The sequence below is a fragment of the Glycine max genome, chromosome 11 (assembly GCF_000004515.6).
Source record: "Glycine max cultivar Williams 82 chromosome 11, Glycine_max_v4.0, whole genome shotgun sequence".
In the NCBI taxonomy this organism is placed as follows: Eukaryota; Viridiplantae; Streptophyta; class Magnoliopsida; order Fabales; family Fabaceae; genus Glycine; species Glycine max.
In genome coordinates this window covers 37,545,515-37,566,571 of record NC_038247.2, presented here as the reverse complement: position 1 = coordinate 37,566,571, position 21,057 = coordinate 37,545,515, and the positions used below count along the sequence as shown (strand labels likewise).

Genomic DNA, 21,057 nt, shown 5'->3' with positions numbered 1-21,057 from the left:
CCGTCTAGCGTAAACTAAGTACTAAAATGAAGACTTGCAATCATTATGACAAAAAGAATTGTCGGGTGCAAGAGATGAAGCAGTAATAGTACCATGAACGGAAATCAGGTGGCAATAAACCACGTATTTAGAAGATGCACATAACAAACAAAACATGCCAACAAGCTTTAATCAGGTAGTTTCCATCACAAGGAAAAGTGGAATAAATCTAGGCCATGACAAACATTGGCTTGGAGTCAAAGTGGGTTCTATTTCGTATTATAATACTTTGGACCATCATTTAATACAAGAAAAATGGTTACATACAGAAAATCCTCGGCTAGCTCGTGCAAGCAGCCCAAAAAAATGCCTCAACTATAAAAAAATATTACAAAAATATGACACAAACCCCCCAACAGAAATTTGAAATTATTTTGACCTGAACCTCCTCTTCCATTAGAAGCAAGGAAAGAATACTGCATTAAAACACCAAAAGAAAATGTTTGAAAACTCCCAAGTTGCTACACTGCTCTCGGTATACACTTGAGTTCATTGCCGAACTTATCTGTCAGTAACTACCCATGGGTGGCATACCAAAAGGTGGCATTGGAGGCATCCCCAATCCACCCATTGGAGGGGGAGGGGCAAAGCCTCCTCCCATTCCAGGCATTGGCGGTGCAGGCAAAGCAAGAGGCAACAACTGAGCATACATATTCTGCAACAGGAAAACATTATATTCAATCAGTATTCGGTATTACAAAGTTCAATCCGTTAAAAGAGTGTTTGATAAGGAGATAGAAGTTATTCACTAAGTTATTAGAGCAGGGAACAAAATGGCCAAAACTAATTACCTGTTGAGCAATTACTTCCTTCTCTTCTTGCTCTTTAGCTTTCACTTGGTTCTGCGCTTCTATTTTATCCTTCACCAGTTCATCAACTTTGCCAGTGTACTCACGGATAAACTACAACAGCGAAAAAAGAAGATAGTGAAAGAACGCACTACATAACATGATGAAAAAGACATACATGTCGATGTATGTTTAAGTAATAAAGGTAAGCAGCACAGAAGGAATACAAACCTGCAGGAGATATGGGAAGGCAAAGTCAATCATATTGTTCATCCAGGCCAACTCAAGAGCAATGTCTGCCCGGATCAAATCATAGCAAACAAATAGACACGAGGCAAAGCATTCTTTCTTTCCCTGCATAAACATGTGGAAAGAAACATTAGAATATATTTGACCTTAGTCAATAGTATGCACATTAACAAATAAGAAAATTAAACTACATGGGACTGTAAGATAAGAAAATTAAAATACAACCCTTCAGTAACTTAACATGAAACTAGCAGAATAAATAGTCAATATAAGCTCAAAAAATAAAACAGTAAAAATGCTATTTGCCAATAATTTCTAACTTAGAATTGCATATGCCATGATGAGTACTACAAGTGACAATATTCAATAAACAAACCGTGATAGCTTAGCATCTTAGTCTTCAAATAAAACATGTTAAATGAGAATGCTGGGCAATGTTGCTAAAAAATGAATTATATGCCGTTGAAATTGAATTTGGTACCTGATCAATGAAATAAACAAGCAACTCCTCAGCAAGTTCACGGTCACCAGATTGTGAGGCTGTCTCCATGGCATCTTTGTAAAGGTTATCTTTCTTTGACAAGGCAATGGACTGTTTCCATCTACCTGCCTTCTTGTAAATATAAGCAGCGACACGTCTCATCTCAAGAAGCTCATGCTTTTCAATCTGCATTCCAAATAATAATAATCCACTGGTTTCCTATAATTGAACTGAAAAATAGTCAACATGAAGAATAAATGCAGCTAACCTTCTGTGCAAGGCCTATTTGGTCAAAGTTATCATGCAAATCAATTGACTCGCGCAATCTATCATAGTCTTCCTCCTCAACATATATTTCATTCAGGGCTTCATTAACAGCAGACACGTTGTTACTCTGAACTGCAACCATGTAAGGCTTGACAAGACGGAGATGACCAGCCTATAATACATCACAGGGAAAATATTCATCAGTGAAATGGAAAACAGGTTATAAAGTAAAAACTAAAATGAAATTGTTGACAGTATTAATGCTACCTTTCGCATGATGTCAACAACACGTGCATGATCAACACGAAGTGCAAGGACATTCAAAACATCATTGATAAGATCTGGATGCTCTTGTAAATAGAAGTGAACAGCCTTGTAATACAACTCTACATTAGCAACTTTGACAACAACATCTTTGAATTGCATGTGATCCCATGCTTCAGGTGAATGGTTCATGATGGTTGTTGCAGCATTATCAAACTCATCATATTGGATGTACAAATAGGTCAGCTCCTTCCAATGTTGTTGTTCATCACAAGCTCTTATGAGTTTTGGAATATTGAGTCGGGTCGCAAATAGTTTGATATGCTCCATGAGCTTCTCATAACGATATCTAGCATACAGAACTCCTAACTCTGTAAAGATACCCATATGTGCCCGTTCTAATCCTAAACCACTCTCCATGAGGGATATTAGCTCATTGAAGCAACCTCTATTTTGGTAATATTCACTGACCTCTTCCAAGTCATCCACCTACCAAATTCACAATGAAAATTGACATAATAAGCATTGGAAAGACTATAAGGTAAACAAACTGCAGATTCAAGTAATGCTCACAGCATTTTTTTCTCCTTATTCAGTCGTCATCTGATTTCCCCATTACATTTTGAAAGAACATTTTATTCAAACTTTCTAATTGTAAATCAGATGATAGCTGAATAAAGAAAAACAAATTCCAGTTCATTTCAAAATTTAGTTGAAGACTTGGCAACAAACAAACATATTACCTGAATAATAATGTTAAGCCCACATATCTGGGCCAAACGGAACTCCTCTGCGTCAACACATGCAAAGCAAACTTCCTTCCATGTTTTTGCACTGTTAGCTTTCCTTGCTGCATCAACTGCACCTTGGAACTGTTTCAACTTCACAAGTGTAACTGCTAACTTGGCCCAGTTAGATATAAAGGCAAATATGATTTTGGCAGCCTCATATAGTTCTTCATCATACAATTGGTCACCAACATTTTGAAGATTGGCTACATTTGGCATAAGAATGAACTCCTCAATGTCACTTAGCCTATCAATCTTTGCATATGCATAAATGAGCTCACTGTCCACCTTGGGTTCTTTTGTCTTCTGCCTTACCATCAGCAAGTATCTCACCAAGTCATGGTAAACATTGCCATCTTCAGCAGCACGGATAACATCTAAAAATTGTGTGGCATCATCAGCTCGTATAAAGGACTCAATGGCATCACTTACTAGCCCTTCCCTTAGTTGAGCCTTGGCCACCTGACTCCAAACAGCATCTTCTTCAACTCGGAAAGCAAACTCCACAGCTCTATCAATGCTATGAATATTATCTAGCAAGACATTGACTGCTTGGACATTTAAGTTGAACTTCTTGAAAATTGCAAATGCTTCCTCATATAACTGAGCCTCAACAGCCATTTCTCCAACTGCAGGCCCATCAAAATTATCTAGTCTATTAATATAATCCATAACTCTGGACGGATCAGCCTTTATTGCCGTTAAAATAAGCAGATTCTGCAGATTAAAGTTCCCACTGAATGCAGAATTCTGAAGCACAATCTTCTCAAGAAGCTCAATCAATTCGTGAGGTAGATCAGCAGTCATGAAAGCCTTAACAGCTGCAGATACTTGTTCGGGGCTCTTGCTTTCAGGAAGAGCTGTAGATACAACCTGATCAATAAGTTGCCTTCTGTAGGTATTATCAGGGTTAAGAACTTTCTCCCAAAGATCACCATCCATCCTCTCAACAACATATCTGTAATCCCAATATGAGCATGTAAGCATTGAATCCAAGGATAATCATTTAGAGAAAAAAAAATATAAATATACACCACAAACCTTGCTTGTAGTTTGAACAAAGAATTTTTGTTTGTCACATTGATAAGTTCGTCGTCACATTGTCCCCGCCTATAAGCTACAACTGCCAAGGTGGGATCACGTTTCTCACAATATTTGCCCACAACTCGAGAATCATAGTATGGGTTGGTAGTGAGAAAATGTTCTGGATTGTTGTTGCTATCAATGATGATTTTACCCAGTGCATTGTGAACATGTACATCCTGGCTTCCCTCACTTACAAGATGTTCCAAAAACTGTGTGAGCAAACGAAGCCGATTCCTGCATACCAAGAAAAGTACCACAGAATAATCAGAAATGTGAGCACAAAAAGTAATGAAGGATTAGAGAACAGATACTACCTCTTTTCACACTCCTCCACAAGAGGCTCCACTGGCAGTAAGGAACGAACAGAGAGAATCAAGCCTTTGATAAAATCTTCTGGGCATTCATCATCTAAAAGCTGCCCAACGACTAAAGGAGCATTCCCTGGGTTCACCTATAAAGAAGGCACAATGTTATGAGTGGGGCAGAGAAAGTAGATAGTATTTGTGTAATAAGCAAGATTACAGCATTATTAATGCAAACTATAATACCTTCTGAACATAACCTTCAATGTAACGAAGCATGTTGCTTGTGTATAGATAGTGTGTTAGATCCGGAACAAATCCAAACCGGTCACAAACATTAATTAGAGGTCGTGCGTCTGGAAGCTTAGCTTCCATTAGAAAGTTCTTTGTTTTCTCAGGATCATAGAAACTTGATTCTCTAGTCACACGCTCAACCTCTTTGATTTGTCCAGTCTTTGCAGCTGCTTCAATGTACTTAAAGTGAATGTCAGGATCCTCACTGTCCCAAGTTTAGGGGGAAAAAAATATTAGCTGATGATATCAGACAACATCCCCTTTACAAATGGCATCACTTGCCCACCAGCCAAAACAGTTCTATAAAAATGAAGGAATTACCTGGAGCTCAAATATGATCCCAGGAAAAAATACAGCCCTTCATATGACCTGAACTGCTCAAAAAGCTTTATGCAAGCATCAACGCCCAATTGTTCACAATATTCTTTAGCAACCTAAATATTAGTTAGTAAGTTTTCAGTTATCAATCAAATATTAATAATTCCATGTTATAGAAGACGATGATAGTTTCATACCTGCACAATAATCTGTAGGTTGCCTCTAAGATTGACCAGCAATAGATCTTTCATGCACTCTAATGCCCATTCTCGTGACAGAGTACCAAAAAATTCAACGAGTGACTGCAAGAACCGAACAATGACTAAGTATTTTAAAACTAGCATGATGTTACAATAGATAAATTATAAAAGCAATGGAACACACAAACCTGTGGCTCAATTGCATGTGTATTTACAATTACACGTTTTATATCTGGCAACTCTGTGTAATGCTGCACCAAAAATAATGTAATCAATAAAAGAGAAGGCCTTTGGGTTAAATAAGAAAACCAGTAAGAATAAAACACATTTGGTGAGTCATTACTTGCAAAGATCGCACATAAAGACCAGCTTTTTCACAAAGTTGAGCAATACGAGGACGGTCATAATGGCTGAACATTCCATTAGCCAAAATTGCATCAGCAACATTTGGGAAAGTAACTAGATTTATCTCCAACACCTTAGTTTGAAGGTACCCATGTTCTGGTAGATTTGGTTTCAGAACATCTAGCAGAAAAGCTGTTGCCTCACGGATCAGATTTCTCTGAACAGGACAAAAAAAGGTAAAAAATGAACTGTCTAGCACTAATAATTACTGTACAAATAAGGAGAGGAAAGACTGGGCAAGTGCTTTTTATGTATAATAAGCATGATGGCATGATGCCACATAAAGAAACATTTCATATGTCAACAATAATGATCATGAAGCAGGAATATTATATTACTAATCTTCATAATGGCTTAATCACAGTAGATAAACAACCTGAAGAAACAGATCAGTTATGGTGTTGTAATCAACTGGGCAACCTCCCTCCATTTGCGACATCATTAATGCAAAATTAACAGCACCCTAGAAACCAAAATGAAAAAGAAAGTTCTTGAATTAGTTTATACAACTATTAATTTCTGCAAATTGAGATGAAAAAAAAATAGTTATAGAATTTCCATGTCAGAAAATATATAATTTGATAATCAGTTATCCAACAGTGTGGCGGACAATGGGAGAAATATAAAGAAATAGTTAATATGAACCACAGAGGATTCTCTCATACCTGAGGATCTGTCCGGAGAATTGTTTGCAAAAGGAAGAGATAGTCAGGCGTGTACCCAACCTGTAGCGGAAAAAGTAATGAAAATGATCAGCCACAATTTGTTCCAGTAAAATGCAAAGGCAAGATATGCAATGTTAATTATACAGGCCAATTAAAACCTCTATAGGTCATAACAATATTAAAGAATTTAACAAGAGAAGCACAAAAGAATCAGATGAACAAAAATCAGTATTATTTGATACATAAACAAGCTTCTACCTGCTTAGAGTATATCAGAATCTTGTCAAACTCCCTTCTCTCAGCAAAAGCAGCAACAACTTTTGGAGTAGCTCTGGCTTTGATGTATATTTTTAAGGCAAGATCATTATCCACAGTCTACAATGGAACATATTAATAAAAATTAACACAAATATACCATTTCATAATAAGCAAATTCAACAAGCAGTAGTATACTATTAGGTAAACAAAAGCAAAATTATAAATGCAACCCAACCTTTACAAGATCTCCTAGCTCCTCACTGCATTCAAGCTTGTCCTCTGCCAACCAATTCTCCAAAAGATTTTTCTTGTTCTGGTTCACAACCAGCCGTGACAATTCCAATGACTCAAAGGCATTCAGCTTTCCTCTTGTTAGAAGTGTTCCAAAATACTGCAATAGTGGAGGAGTTTGCCCAGCTTGCACAGGAACACTCTGCCACATAAAACAGATCGTGACACTTTAAACATGACAGCCTAATTGACCAAGAAAAAGAACAAACCTAAAAACATTTCAAACTCTTTTATCCTTTATCCATCATTCTCCACAAAGATGATTGTCTAGGTTAAATTTGTTGATGAAAGAGCACAACTAAAATATTTGATGGCTATATCTTATATACAAAACCTGAAATTTGGCAACTGTATCAGGTGTGCGAAGGATTCCTTGTGGAGACTCAGCAGCAAGCTCAGCTGCTTCTTTATACTTGGTTTGGGCAAACAGTTCATGGAAACGTTCTACCACCTGTAATGTCAACAAGGAGGCACGTTAATGGCTACAATACACAAAACAACAACAAAGCAATCATAAAAACGAAACCATTTTAAATGAGGCTATTACACACTCCAATCAAGCAATCAATACCAAAAAAAATTCAAAATATTAAAAAATAAAAAAATAAATTCAAGCATGCAGATTCCATTAATAGGGAAAAAAAGAGAAAGATAAATGACTAAAGAAGTTTGTGGGCATACAGAATTCAGGTTACTCACATAACCTTCTTTTGCCCATTCATCTATCTTTTACATTAAACAGATATAGCAAATATCAGCAAGGAAAGGATATTTCTGTTGAACAGATATGTAAAAACCTGCTGAAGAGAAGGATTGAAAAGAATTCATTAAAGGAGAATGCTAACAAATGTCCTTAGGGAACTGGCTAAGGAATCAAAAGTGGAAAATTTTCATGGGAAATTGTTATCAATGCACTCCATCACATGATTTCCAATGCAATCCCACCGTGATTTCCAATGAAAACTTTTTATTTATCGATTCCTTAACCAATAACTCTAGGACACTCATTAGCTAGACCCTATATTAAAACACTGCACATTGTACAGCATCCATATCAAATACTACACATGTTAGTATTTAGCAATTATATAAAACCCCACCAAATTGGTAACATGTAACATCAAATTTCTTGGGACCATCCCAAGTCCTGACAACATCCTAATGAAGAAATATCAAGTTCAATATGAAAATTGACATACCAGTTTCTCAGCACCAGGAAGATTTCCTCTCTTGGCGAGATTAACTGCTAGCTCCAAATTGTTTAGCTGTGATAATAAACAAATAAAATTTGTAGAAATGTCACTTTGTTTCCCACTTTACATTACAAAATTGACAAGATCAGAAACATACCTGACCACTGACAAAATTCACGATTGTTTGCTCATTAACAGTAGCCAATAACACCTGGCCTCTCCTATTAATGGCATAAAAGCCTCCAACTGACGTAGCTTCTGATGTCAAAAATATAGGATCTGGACTAATTCTGTTCCTATATACAGCTGTAGCTGTCTCCAAATCGTAGACAAATAGGAGACCAAGTTTGGTAATCACATAAATCAAACTGTATTTGTGGGATATCTGCCAAAAGAGAAAACTATGAATCCAATATCTGCACAATTTTGTAAAATGAACAATTCTAGCAACTTCTGTACCTGCATGGCAACTGGAAAATCATCAGCAAAATCTGGAGGAAAGAAAAGATCTGCTTGTTTCTTGGAAAATGATGGCTTCCCTGAAAAGAAATTTGGAAAGATAAATTCCAGAAGGATGATTAACCAAATCAAAGATGATAAAATTATACAAATGGTTTAGTTATAATACAATATATCTATCCATTTTCAAATGTCCTCGCTGATATGCTGCCCCCTTTATTTGTGAAATTAATCATTACAGCAGCTTCACTGAGTTATCATTAAATTTAAAACCCATTCAAACTTAAAATAATCCCTGGAGCATGGCCAATTGCCTACCAAAAAATAGTATATTTCATTATTATTAACTGAATCTATTAGCAATAATGACTATACTCCTCCATACTGCTGATCCAATACATTATCACTTTAATTCATCCATCCATAATTTGAAGTTTATGAAATAGTTATTCTGAGTTGAAGAATTTTGAATTGCAAGACAAAGGTGCCACTCTAGGCATATCTTTAAGAAAGGTCATTCTTCCCCCACACCTCTATTTAATACAGTTTGTGACCGATTTAAATTTAAATTTCTGATTAACAGGAAAAATAATCTTGGAAACTCCAGTATGGGAGAACTAAAAACTGTTATTTTGAGAAAGATTTGTAAAACAGTAATATTGTCCATAGTTTAATTAATACAGTAGAGGTAAATGTGATAAAGAAAAAATATATACAGACCTGGCTGTGCACCCAGCTCAATAACATGCAACTTGGATATAATTTGACCAGCATTAAGTGTTTTAGTGGCAAAAGAAATCAAAGTAGATGGATTTTCATTCCCAGGAACCTGTCCAGAAAACACTTCAATTTTTCTAGCACATACATAGTATGATAGTAACATGGTATAGTAAACACAGAATCATAAAGAGACACACTTTGAATTGAGCAAATGATGCAGCATGTGCTTCAAGAGCCTGGCTCCGCTGTTGTTCCACAGAGAAGAGTTGCATGTTTCCTTTAACCAATTGTGGCCTCTATATAGACAACACAACATACAAAAAAGAAACTAGATCAGACTTATAGGAGTTATAGTAAAAAAGACCATGATTGTTTTCAAGGACCAACAATCCCAATGGCATAAGCTAGATAAATCGTTTGAGCTTGAAGTGTAAACAATGCACAAGCTCATCATTCCTTTATGCTTGAAATTCAACTTTTTAGAAGAACAAGCACGGCAAGGACCAAAGTCCAAATCACTTGATCAAGAAGGCTCTAATAGCATGCCAAGGATAAATTGTTCAATAGCTTACTTCTTAAGGTTTTCAGTTTTAATATCTTAACAATTGTAAACCTAAATAACTGGATCAAGAAACATGATAACCTATTCACTATCTATAACAGGCACTAGAAATATACCTCAGGGGAACCTGGAACAATACCAATCAAGACCAACCATTTTTCAGAAGGATCACATCTATAATTAATTATTTGGTTGTTTGCCAAATTCGCTGTTCTCTCAAACATCTTTACAGGTTCAGAGTCACCTACAAGTTACATATAGCACAGACAAATATACTGATGAGCAAAATAACACTGAACAGCAATGCATAAACTGGAAAACAGCACAAAACCATGTAGTTAAGCAGAATTGCAGTTTATCATTGTCTTACCTTCAATTGACCAATGGTATACAGAGGTCTGTGTTACAATACCCAACAACTTGGGGGTAATCCACTTCCAAAAGACCACCTGCACATGAAAATTAGAGCATTCCACAAGGATTAATAGAGTTTTCATTGTCAACCATCACTTAATAGTGTTTGTACACTCGAGCATAACAGTTACCTGCTCAGGCATCTGATAAGATTTCATCTTTGCTTTCATTTCAATGTTAAAAATTTGTAGGTGATCTTGAGTTGTTCCTTGGAGTTGAGCTTCAAGAGAAGGACATAACTTAGAAGGGAATATAATCTAAAAGTAATACTAATTAAGGTACAACATAAACAGAAGCTTGTGACATAATCAAATAAAACCTTGATTTTCTCCCAAGTCCCAATGGTTTAAATGCTATGAACATTGAGCCATTTTAACACTGACTAATTTCTTTTTGCTAAGGGCATTTTTTTCCTTAAAATGTAACCATTTTCATGGTTGTCAAATGATGGTAACGTGAATAATATATATCATCACAATGTTTAATTGGCCTTATGTGAATTGTGAATGGTAAATATATTATCTGAACAATAAGCATGGAAAAAAAAATACTTAACAGCTTCATAGCATTACAAGCAATGAAGTTCACCCTCACAAGAATAAAGTCATAGCCCATTGGTGACTTTCCCTAATAGTCATATTACCTTAATGTGAGAACGAAAAAAAAAGTACAATAGTTTTCTTCTCTCAATGTAATTATATCACTTGTGAACATGATCTTTTGATGTCAAGATTGAATTGATAAATAAGAATCAAACAAAGACCCCTGTTTCACAATTATGTACTCCTAATGATCAGGATGCTTAAAGACACACACATTTGACAATCTAGGAAGTAGAACTAATGTTTCAAAACCAACTACGGACCAGGAAACCAAAATTAGCTCAGGTCGTAGTCTCAGTGGCTGATCCACATATGAATGAAGGGGTGCACCTGCACCCCTCACTTTTAAAAAATTACACATAAATATCTTGAATGTGTATATTTTGTCCCCCCCTAATTTTATATATTTGAACCACTGTCCTTAATTTTTTACTTCTTTCACAATAACAATTATTAATTTTATTTTTTAAATAAATTGTCCCCCTGACTTAGGGTCCTAGATCCACCACTGCGTAGTCTTGTTCAACAAGTCATAATACCATGCACGAAGTGGATATGTTATTCCACTCCGAATCAAACTAGTTGAAATTAAGCAATTCGCTTTATACAATGATGGAAATGCTTGCTTCAATAGCAAAAACATAATGAACGTAAGCTTCATCTCTCCAAAAGAAGTAAATATTTAAAGAATTTAAGCTTCCAATAAATCTCAATATATACAATTACGTAAAAAATTCAAATCAATACCAAAATGCCGGTGGTTAGATTATCCACAATACCACATCATCATTACTAGCCACAAACACAAGTCACAAGTTCATAAGAAGAATACAACGGAATAGTAGCCAACCTTTCAAAGCAAGGATTCTGGAATTCGGATTCATAAGAGCGGAATCTGCGGTAATAGGCCTCCTCAAAGGCTGATTCGGCATGTTCATATCAATGATAACCACACTATTCTGCGGAGCCGTTTCTCGAACGCAAATATACTTATCGGACTCCATTGTCACATGCGTGAACGTGATGAACTGCGGATTAATGCCAATGGTCGGCAACTGCAATCGCAAATCACGCAACACGATATCACATCACTCTCAATTCACAACACACGCTAACTCTACAGTTTAGGAAAAAACACAAGAAACATCTAGATCTATGCAAACTGAAAAAGCAAGAAAGTAAAGTAGTGCGGTGAATGAACTTCGTAACGGCACCGATCGAATCTATCGCGGAAAAAACAGAATATAGTAAAGCATGAGAGTAACTTGCAAAACTTCGATAGTTATTATTACTAATACTTATCATCACAAGATAGCAGCAGGATTTATTGTAGTCAAGTAGCGAAGTGAAGTTGCGAATTGAGCTAAGGAATTAAGAGAGAAAAAGGAAGAGTGCGGAGAACTCACGGTGAGAGTTTCTCTCATGGCGATCGGAGCGTTGGCGGCCGCCATGACGGCTGGCTGGGATTGGAGAGTGAGATCTGCGGCGTCGATTGAATTGGAAGAAGAAGAAGAGTCAAAAGAGTGATCCAAATCGATGCGAGATCTGGAAGCAAGTTGGACCCTCTAAAGAGAAAAGGTGAGAGAGATCTACGGGGGAGAAATAAAAAAGTGAGAAAAAGTTCTGACACTAATAAAGCGGGATGAGTGAGAATGACAACGAAGATGAGTAGAGAAAGAAAGAGAATTGAATTCCTAAGAAAAAAAAATAAACGGCACAGAAACAGAACAGAAGTCTCTCGTCTTTATGAGCTAATAAAGCACAATTAGCAAATTTACGTACCAAAAACAAATGTCCTAATTATATTATATTTACAGGCTAGCAAGTTCTGTAGCAATTTGTATGGCAGGGATGTTAGTAATTTGATAACGATTATAATTGTCTTAAAAAAATTAATAAATATTTTAGCAAAAATATTAAAATTATAACATTTTTAGGAAAAGTATAGCATTTAATATTATTTTCAGTTTTATTTTTATTTTATTTTTCTGACAATGATTAACATAACTGATTTCATAACAGCTTAGCTTTATTTTACGGACAGCGGAGTCGGGTAAGGATCCAACTAATTCTTTTTCTTTTTCAATTTATGTTCCTTGAGTAATTATACAAAATTATAACAACCCATAATGAAAGCAAGATAATAGCATGATAATAAACTATCATTTTGTATAATGTTTGATGCATATCGTATAACAAACCAGCTGATAGGATATAATAAGAATTATGCTTAAATAAAAATAATATTGTTTCATTAAAATACATAATTTTCAAAAAAAATTAACTTTTAGCTTATTTTATATGAAGTATGAAAAATTATAAAAAAAAATATAATTTTAACTAAATTATACAAAATTATGGATCAGTTTATTTAAATTTATTTGTTGAAATAAATATTTATTTTAATAAAAATAAATAACTTTCAATTTTTTATTTACTTAAAAAGTAGATTTTTATTTATTTTAATAAACAAATATTATCTATTTCTAAAAAAAAAACGTTTACATTGAAGCGCTTATTTTAAATTTATTTTTTTAAAAGTTTAAACATATTCACCCTATATTTTATTTATGCAATTAGTTTTGTTAAAATTATAAACAAATTTTATAAGTTTTTTAAAATTATAATATTACACAAATATGTTTTTTAAGTGTTTGAATAATAATTATTTAAATTTTTATTTTAATTAATAATATAATTTTATGATTTAAATTTATGTGTCAGAGTTATTATAATTTATTATTTACTATAAGACTTAAATGATAATACGCTTATTAGAAAAATATAATATTATATATAAATTAATATATTACTATATATTATTTATTATATATAAATCTTATATTTTTTTCATAATAATAGTATTGTACATATATTTTATGTATCAGGCTAAATATTATATTAAATTATATTATAATTATGTATAGAGAGAAAGAAAACTTTTTTTATCTTGATGATCATAACCCGATTTATTGACACAAATAACAAATTGATAGTTTCACATACATAACGTTAAATACTTATATTACAAGGCTTCACAGATAATATATACAATTTTTATTACTTTGTTTTATTTTGATGCTCTACAATTTTTATACTTCAATTCTATTTCCGTCACCAAGGCTTGTTTTGCTTTAACTTTGTAAGAACACATTTACAAAAAAAAACATATTTTCAATTTAAAAACCTATACTATTAATATATTTTTATATTTTACCAAAATAATAGTTAGAAATCTATCTTTTTAAAAATCATAGTTTTATCATTAAGTAATGTTTTACTTAATATTTCTTTTAAAAAGAAAAGGAATAATTAATTTTTTATAAAATAAAATGATCCCTAAGTAAATTTAATATTATATTTTGCAAGACTACTATTTTGCAACAGAGGCCAAAGTATAAGAACCAAAATTCTCCAATCTCCATTATTATGATATATAAAAAGAACAATACATTCTAGGATTCTAGACATACAAGCCGGTTGGTTTTATCTTTTGGCACCACAAATTCCAAATTCAAGAGGAGCTCTTAGAGCAACTTCTATAGTCTATATATAAATAACACAATTTATGTCATCTTAATCTTACCTAATTTTCTCTTTAATAAAAATTTTAATTAATAAGTTACTTAACTCAAAAAAGGAAATTAAGGACTCATAAACAATATATATATATATATATATATATATATATATATATATATAATTTTAAGCAAATCAAAGTGAAAATATTACTTTCTTTACAAGTTATAGATGCTCGTAATGAGCCCAGTGGTAATTACACACAGTTAACAATATCTTCTAAAAAACACCTCTTAAATAAAATGAAAATATGAAACTTCAAATCAAATGCATTGTTCAGTCTGTTCAGCTAAATTTGAATAGTATTAATTTAAAGGTAATTAGCATCACAAATTTCTCATTTGAGAATTCTCTTCCATAATTGTCAAGCTCAGTGTTAATTATGCACAATTAACTATCATTTTTTAAATTCACAATTCAAAATTATTTTTCTACATAATTTATATCATGGTTCACAGGATGTTCAGCTAAAATTGAGGCCAAAATAGAACACGCAATTGAGTAAAAACAAAAGCAGCACCAAAAACAGCGCATATCATTATCAAATGTTTTTGAACATGAAAACGAAACACTTTAACATAAAAATCCATCCCACAAAACTGTAACAAGATGATAATTTGTATCTAGCTATTAAGATTAATCAACATATCATGCGCGATCACAATTTCACCGAAATAAAAAAAGAAATTCCTCAAAAGACACGGTAACATTTCCCCATTGTACTCTTCAGATACAAGCACCTAACCTGAAATCAACAAAAAATTATATTAGATGGCTTTCTGGCTTATCCAGATTGAAATATTGCATGGATAGGAAAGAAACAAAAAGAAAAAAGAAAAATTGGTATTAATGGATTGAGACTATAAAAATAGAATGAAAAAATTGCAAAGCAAACACTGCCAGCCAGAGTCAATAGGCAACAAATTCAACAAAGACGCAAACTAAAACAGCATTGGCCAAACTTCACATTCACTGATGTGAAATCACATTAAGAGCATATTGGACAGGCATATTGTAGAAAGAAGAGACAATAAAGAATCTTTTCATCATCTACATAACCATATAATCAGAAGATAAAACCTATGCGATAATCATGGATTCAATCCATGCCCGCCTGATATTGAAGACTATTATTATAGTAGCTGAGATTTTTATATAACACCAATAACCATTCATAAATCATACGTGATAAGCATAAAACAGCAACAAGAACATATAATTTCAAGAAAAGCACAATAAAAAAGAAGGCACCAGAGGCAATGAGTTTAAGAAATATTGAGTGTGGACTACTACTCACATTTTGCCAGTTCTTTTTCAACAAAGAGACAAGGAAGTTAACACTCAGTTGAACATTTTGGAAGATTTGCTTTTCCTCCATACTAACATTGCCCACAGCTACTCCCATGCAGAGCACTTTCTTAAGTTGAAATTTAACCATGGCCTTAGACTCATTAACCTTTGACTCAAGAGTTTCCTGGTGAGTAACAAGTGTAGGGAACTTTCCTGCAAGGTTACACAACATATCAATATCAACAAAAGTTATTAGAAAGAAACACAACATAAACATTCTTTCAAACAAAGCAATCCAATATATGCAGGGGAAGGGATTGAATATAGCATGAACCATAGGATATGGGAGTAATTTCAGATAACATAATGCAGATCATATTTACAAATATATATATATATATATATATATATATATATATATATATATATATATATATATATATCACAGAAGAGACCAAGGATTAATAAAAGACTGCAATGCCATCGTGTAATAATGATTAAAAAAAATAAAGCAAATCACCAAAAAACATCATTTGTCCAAAAAAGATCAAAATCCTAAACCAGAAAAACATAACTACGGCAATACATGCCTGCTTTGTTGAGACCAGGACCCAAAAGACGAGGAATCTGCTTAATGACTGCTTCAGATGCTAAAAAAGCATGGTATTTTTTAGCTAGCTTCTTCACCAACTTCTTATTTTTGTTTAGCTTTTTCAAGGCTTCTACATCCATCCAGTCCAGTCCTATCTTCTCTGCCTACAGATCAGAGTAAAAACATCAATAACACAACAAACATGATTCAAAAAACTCTATGTAGCACACAGCATAAAAAACCAGAATCATTAAACATTTTAACCCACGTGGCTGGCATTCCTCTCATGGATTGCAATTCCAAAATCACAGATATATTGTCATTTCACCTTTCAACATAATCAAGCCATTACTAAAAACACATGGATTTACAGTCAAAATCAACATACCATCGAGGAGCTAATTATCATAAAATAGCTATTAAAAAAAAGATAACAATGAGGTTAATTTCTTAAACTTGGGGGTTCCCTACAGCACCTAATTAAATGGCAACATAAAGAGTTTCGATGAATAGGGCAAATTAGATACCTCTTCAACATGCTGAGCATCACCAAGCATGCAAATTTTCATCTTGGGGCGAGGGATGTGGGGCAACTTGACGGAGCCACTGAAACGCTTGTCCTTCTGTGGATCGTAGTTCTTCAAACCGATTTGGAGTTCGATGGTCTCCACAAATTTGCGATTCTTCTCCTTGGAATCGGCCATGATTCCTGAGATGGCTTCACGCAAAGCATCACTCTGAAGCTTACTACACAACAAACACCACACATAGAAGTAAACCCTATATTCATCAATGAAAAACATAAACGAGCCTAAAAACTGTGAACAGAGGGAAGAAGAAGAAGAAGAAGAAGAAGAAGAAGAGAGTGTAATGTAAGCACCTCATCTTTTCAAATCGGCGACTCAAGATCTCGCAGAGCTGTAAACAAAGAACAAAAAAATCACACAAAACAGAAAATTGTTATCGGCCGCAGTGCAGAACAAGGGAGGGATAAAACCCAAATGGCAGATGTTCAGGGTAGGAAAAATACCTCAAGCGAAAACCCTAGTTAGGTTATGTGGCTGAAAGAATCAGTATATACCATGGATAGCAGGAAATGGGATGGGCCGGTCCGGGCCATTGAAATGGGTTTTGTATAATTATCTTTCGGCCGTTGCTTCTTGGACCCATGTTTTGCTAACTACACCTCCCTGAACATTAAAATTTTTAAAGAAAATCTCAAAACTACCCCGACATCAGCTTCAGATGCCAAGCTTCCTCTTCTCTTCCTCGGTCAAACGGTTCATTTTCAAAAAGGAAGAAGCTTTCTTGAGGGCCTTAACTTTATGAGGTTGTGACCGGAGATGAAAGCCGCCAAAGAAATAAATACTATGAAATTGATTTTCCATAAATGAATGTTGTTGTTTCTGATTGGTTTATCTGCAAGCTCCTTGTCCCGGATAGGGTTATCTGCAAGTCCTTGTTTTAGTTTTCCGGATCACAGATCCGTAGGTGTCATAGAAGCATTACGGATTAGGTGATCCATCATGCTAAAAAAATGACGAATTGTGGAATAATAATCTTCCTGGAATACTCTTTTTTTTTGCTTAAGAAAAAACAATCTGAAACAATGTCAAAAGCATTATGGAATAACAAATCTGAAATATACAACAGTAAAATTCACCCTTACGAAATACCTTCTTCGATATTATGAAAACATAATTTTGGATAAAGTAATCTGTAGTACAAGTTGTTTTCGGATTACCAAATCCAGAATTATGAAATAATCCTGGATAAGGGCACAAACGAAAATTCATGACCAGAGCTGTAGCACTAGTGCATTACTTAGTCCTTAAAATCTTATTTGTCTTCTGCAGGAGAAGCAACGAGGACACCCTTTTTGTTAGGCAACAACATGTCCCTTAGTTCTGACATAATATCCATTGCGTTGTTGTGGTTCACTTCAACAAATGTTTTCTTCTTTTCTCGTAACGTAGGGTCTTTGGGTTGAAGCCTTTTATGGCTTATTATATGTCGCAGGTTCTGTTACTCGAAGCCTTACTATATTTATATTGTAGTGTAGGTGCCTTGTCGAGTTTAGGGATGGTAGTAGATACTGGATAGGGTATGATCTTCATACTCCATTTAAAACAAATATTCATTTCCAATTTTATATTTATGTATATAATAACTTTAATCTTCATCTCTCCCATTAGGCATTTATATATTCATTATTGCACATCTTATCCATACTTTACTTGTTATAAATTCAACCAATGAATACAAAATATTAATTAAAAAATTTACTATAAATAAATTAATATTTTACTCTTAAATCATCCAAACGTAGCATTAAAAATAAAAACATAAACTCGAGTCATTCAAATATATAACATAACAAAACAACATTATAAACCTAATAATCTAATATACAATAAAAAATTACACAACGATCATTTTGCTTCCACAGTTATGATATCTAAGTGAATACTAATGACAATAGCAAGAAGAGGAGTGGAAGTACAGTTAGGACTTAAATGAAATAACATATAACTTAAGAAATTTCTGAGTGATCATTTAGGTTATAAATTCACTTATTAAATTATTAATTCAATCAACAAATAATTAGTTGAATTAGATATTTACCTATTCACACATTAAATTTTTTTAAAAAAAAACTATAACATCTGTTAACACATTTGATACGCTATATTTTTAAGAAATCATTATACAAGTATTTTTAAGTTCAAAACATATAATAATTAGTAAAATACACAATAATTATTTACATATTTATCATATTTTAATTACGTTACGTTCTTATATTTATTTAGCTTCTTTTGAAGTTCATTTTTATTTTCTGTTTGGCTTGTATTGACTTTTCTAATATATTTCATCAAACTTTCGTCGTGAAAAACATCCTTCTTGCTTGGCCTCATATTTATACCCCCATTCGGTCCGAATGATTGGATTTTGACATGATCAAACTCGAAGAGGTTCTTCCCCATCATTTCTAAGGTGGTATCTTTTATTTTATAGCAAATCCCTTTCATGAAAACATTTCCTTTTTTCCTTTGAAAATCTTTTATATAAACATTTTCATAAACTATAGGTAGTTCCACCACCTTTTGCTAAGGAGCCATCCTTTAGTCTAAACTCTTAAGTAGCTTTCTACGTAGGGTTTATCGTTTTCATACACAACCACATGTAGATACAACAATCACGTGAATGCAATTGCACAAAAGGTTACGTCATCCATTATAAGCAACTTTGGGGATTTAGAGGAGAGGAAACTGGGAAGGAGATTTAAAACATTTTCAATGTATTGACTAAAATAACCTTACTTATATTTTGAAACCAAAAATTATAAGGTATAAAGCTAATTAATTTTTAAAATTCCTCCCCTCCCATTATGATCCAAAGAAGAAAAAGTTTACTTCTCCTACCTTTTCTTCCTTTTAACCAAACATCATATCTAATCAAAATATCCCCTCTTCCCATCGCATTCTTTCCATTAAAATCTCTCTCATCTTTTCCCTCCTTTGAACCAAAAAGTCTATTAATCAAACTAGTTTATAAGCTAGTGAAAGTAATTTGTAAGCTATTAGAATGACTTATTAAAGACACTCTTAGCGGATCAAAATAAGAGGTTGTAGCTATGATCCGAATAACACTAAATTTAGAATGATACAATTTATACCTCAAAAGATGAATTGATGACATATATTATTTGAGTGGTTTAGCTGGATATATTCCAATTTTTATTTTCGTGTGATACCATAATATGTAAATATCTTTACTTGAATCATAAAACAGATGAAACATTTATATAAAAAATATTGACGTACCAGAGTCCAATCACATACAATGTATAGTTGCTTTATTTTCTCTTCAAGGATTCATTGTAAAATTCATTTGTTTGTTGTGCTTCCAACCTCAAGCCAAATTGGCTTAACAAAGAAACACCAAGAGGAAACAAAAGGGGGCGGGGGTGTAAAACTGAAAAGCAAGGCCCAAGTCCTAGATCTCAATCTACAAGAATAGAAAGCTAAAAGAAATGTCTCATGAAAATTTACAACTTACAAGGGCATGAGACAAAACTAACTAAAGCTAAGACAATGAAGTGAAAAGAATAAATGTTTTGAAGTAAAAAGAGAAAAATGTATATCAATGTAAAAAGAAAATTGATGAAGTAAAGAGAAAAAAAAAATTTGTGAAAAATATTTATACTTTGTTCGTCAAGATTGAGAAATGATATGTGTGTAAAGAAATTTGTTTCATCTATCAGGTAACCCAATAGACATCAATGGATACAATCTGCATAAGTTGTAGGGTCAACTTATTCTAGAGTTAACATTTTGTCTTGATGTATGGTGTAAATAGAGGTATGTACATCTTTTCTGAATTCAGATAAGGTTGTGATGTTAAGGAAGTTGACTAGCACCACCTTCATTGATTGTGTCACATTGTTGGCAACCACAAAAAGCCGACGATCTGTGTCAACTTGTAATGTTGTTGGCATATTAAGAATTGGTAGGTCTCCTTAGCACATTTTATGCCATTGTTCCAAGCCTCACTCCTACAAAGTCAAGTATGGGAAAATTATTAAGTGTTAAAATTCTGTATCCATAAGTTGCACACAATAATAAACTATAAACTTTTGCAACCATGGTAGTAGTAGTGGGTCACCAACCTAACTACCTAAGATCTAACGTACAAATTTGATGACCAATAGCAGAGCCAAAAAAGTGATGGTGCACAACTTAGGTTGGGGACAGCAAAGTGAAATAATCCACATATGCATGAAAGGTGATGAAAAAGCAAAGTGCGAAATAAAATTAGACACGCTTATTGGTATTACAAAAAGCAATTGTATAGTTTTTGACCATAGAATTACTTTTTTTCATAAATAAATGAAGAGGAAGAAAGTAATAAAGGTTTGAGGAGCATTACTTAATATGAAGAGGGGACA

At 33.5% G+C, this 21,057-nt stretch overlaps 2 protein-coding genes across 4 annotated transcripts; both read right to left on the bottom strand.

Moving 5' to 3' along the window:
* Positions 1-230: 230 nt before the first annotated feature.
* On the bottom strand, positions 231-12,364 carry LOC100802224 (clathrin heavy chain 1). The gene is made up of 29 exons (XM_003538424.5): positions 12,052-12,364; positions 11,496-11,700; positions 10,175-10,263; positions 10,000-10,078; positions 9,746-9,873; positions 9,265-9,363; positions 9,068-9,176; positions 8,348-8,427; positions 8,046-8,273; positions 7,895-7,960; positions 7,030-7,146; positions 6,640-6,837; positions 6,405-6,521; positions 6,147-6,206; positions 5,858-5,944; positions 5,420-5,638; positions 5,265-5,327; positions 5,074-5,178; positions 4,880-4,992; positions 4,511-4,763; positions 4,277-4,413; positions 3,918-4,196; positions 2,832-3,834; positions 2,092-2,577; positions 1,826-1,996; positions 1,558-1,743; positions 1,059-1,181; positions 831-941; positions 231-694 (listed from the first exon to the last, which is right to left on the bottom strand). The coding sequence occupies exons 1-29, from the start codon at positions 12,094-12,096 to the stop codon at positions 548-550; spliced, it is 5,103 nt and encodes a 1,700-aa protein (XP_003538472.1). The 5' UTR covers positions 12,097-12,364; the 3' UTR covers positions 231-547.
* Positions 12,365-14,739: 2,375 nt separating this feature from the next.
* LOC100499715 (uncharacterized) lies at positions 14,740-17,152 on the bottom strand. 3 transcript variants are annotated; one of them, NM_001248062.2, is made up of 6 exons: positions 17,137-17,152; positions 16,987-17,024; positions 16,634-16,853; positions 16,105-16,270; positions 15,522-15,727; positions 14,791-14,969 (listed from the first exon to the last, which is right to left on the bottom strand). In NM_001248062.2, the coding sequence occupies exons 2-6, from the start codon at positions 16,989-16,991 to the stop codon at positions 14,916-14,918; spliced, it is 651 nt and encodes a 216-aa protein (NP_001234991.1). In that variant the 5' UTR covers positions 16,992-17,024; positions 17,137-17,152; the 3' UTR covers positions 14,791-14,915. The 3 variants fall into 3 exon arrangements, with proteins under 3 accessions (XP_014618962.1, XP_040862314.1, NP_001234991.1); XM_014763476.2 differs by having other exon boundaries at positions 14,740-14,969; positions 16,987-17,151; XM_041006380.1 differs by having other exon boundaries at positions 14,740-14,969; positions 16,634-17,024; positions 17,137-17,151.
* Positions 17,153-21,057: the final 3,905 nt, after the last annotated feature.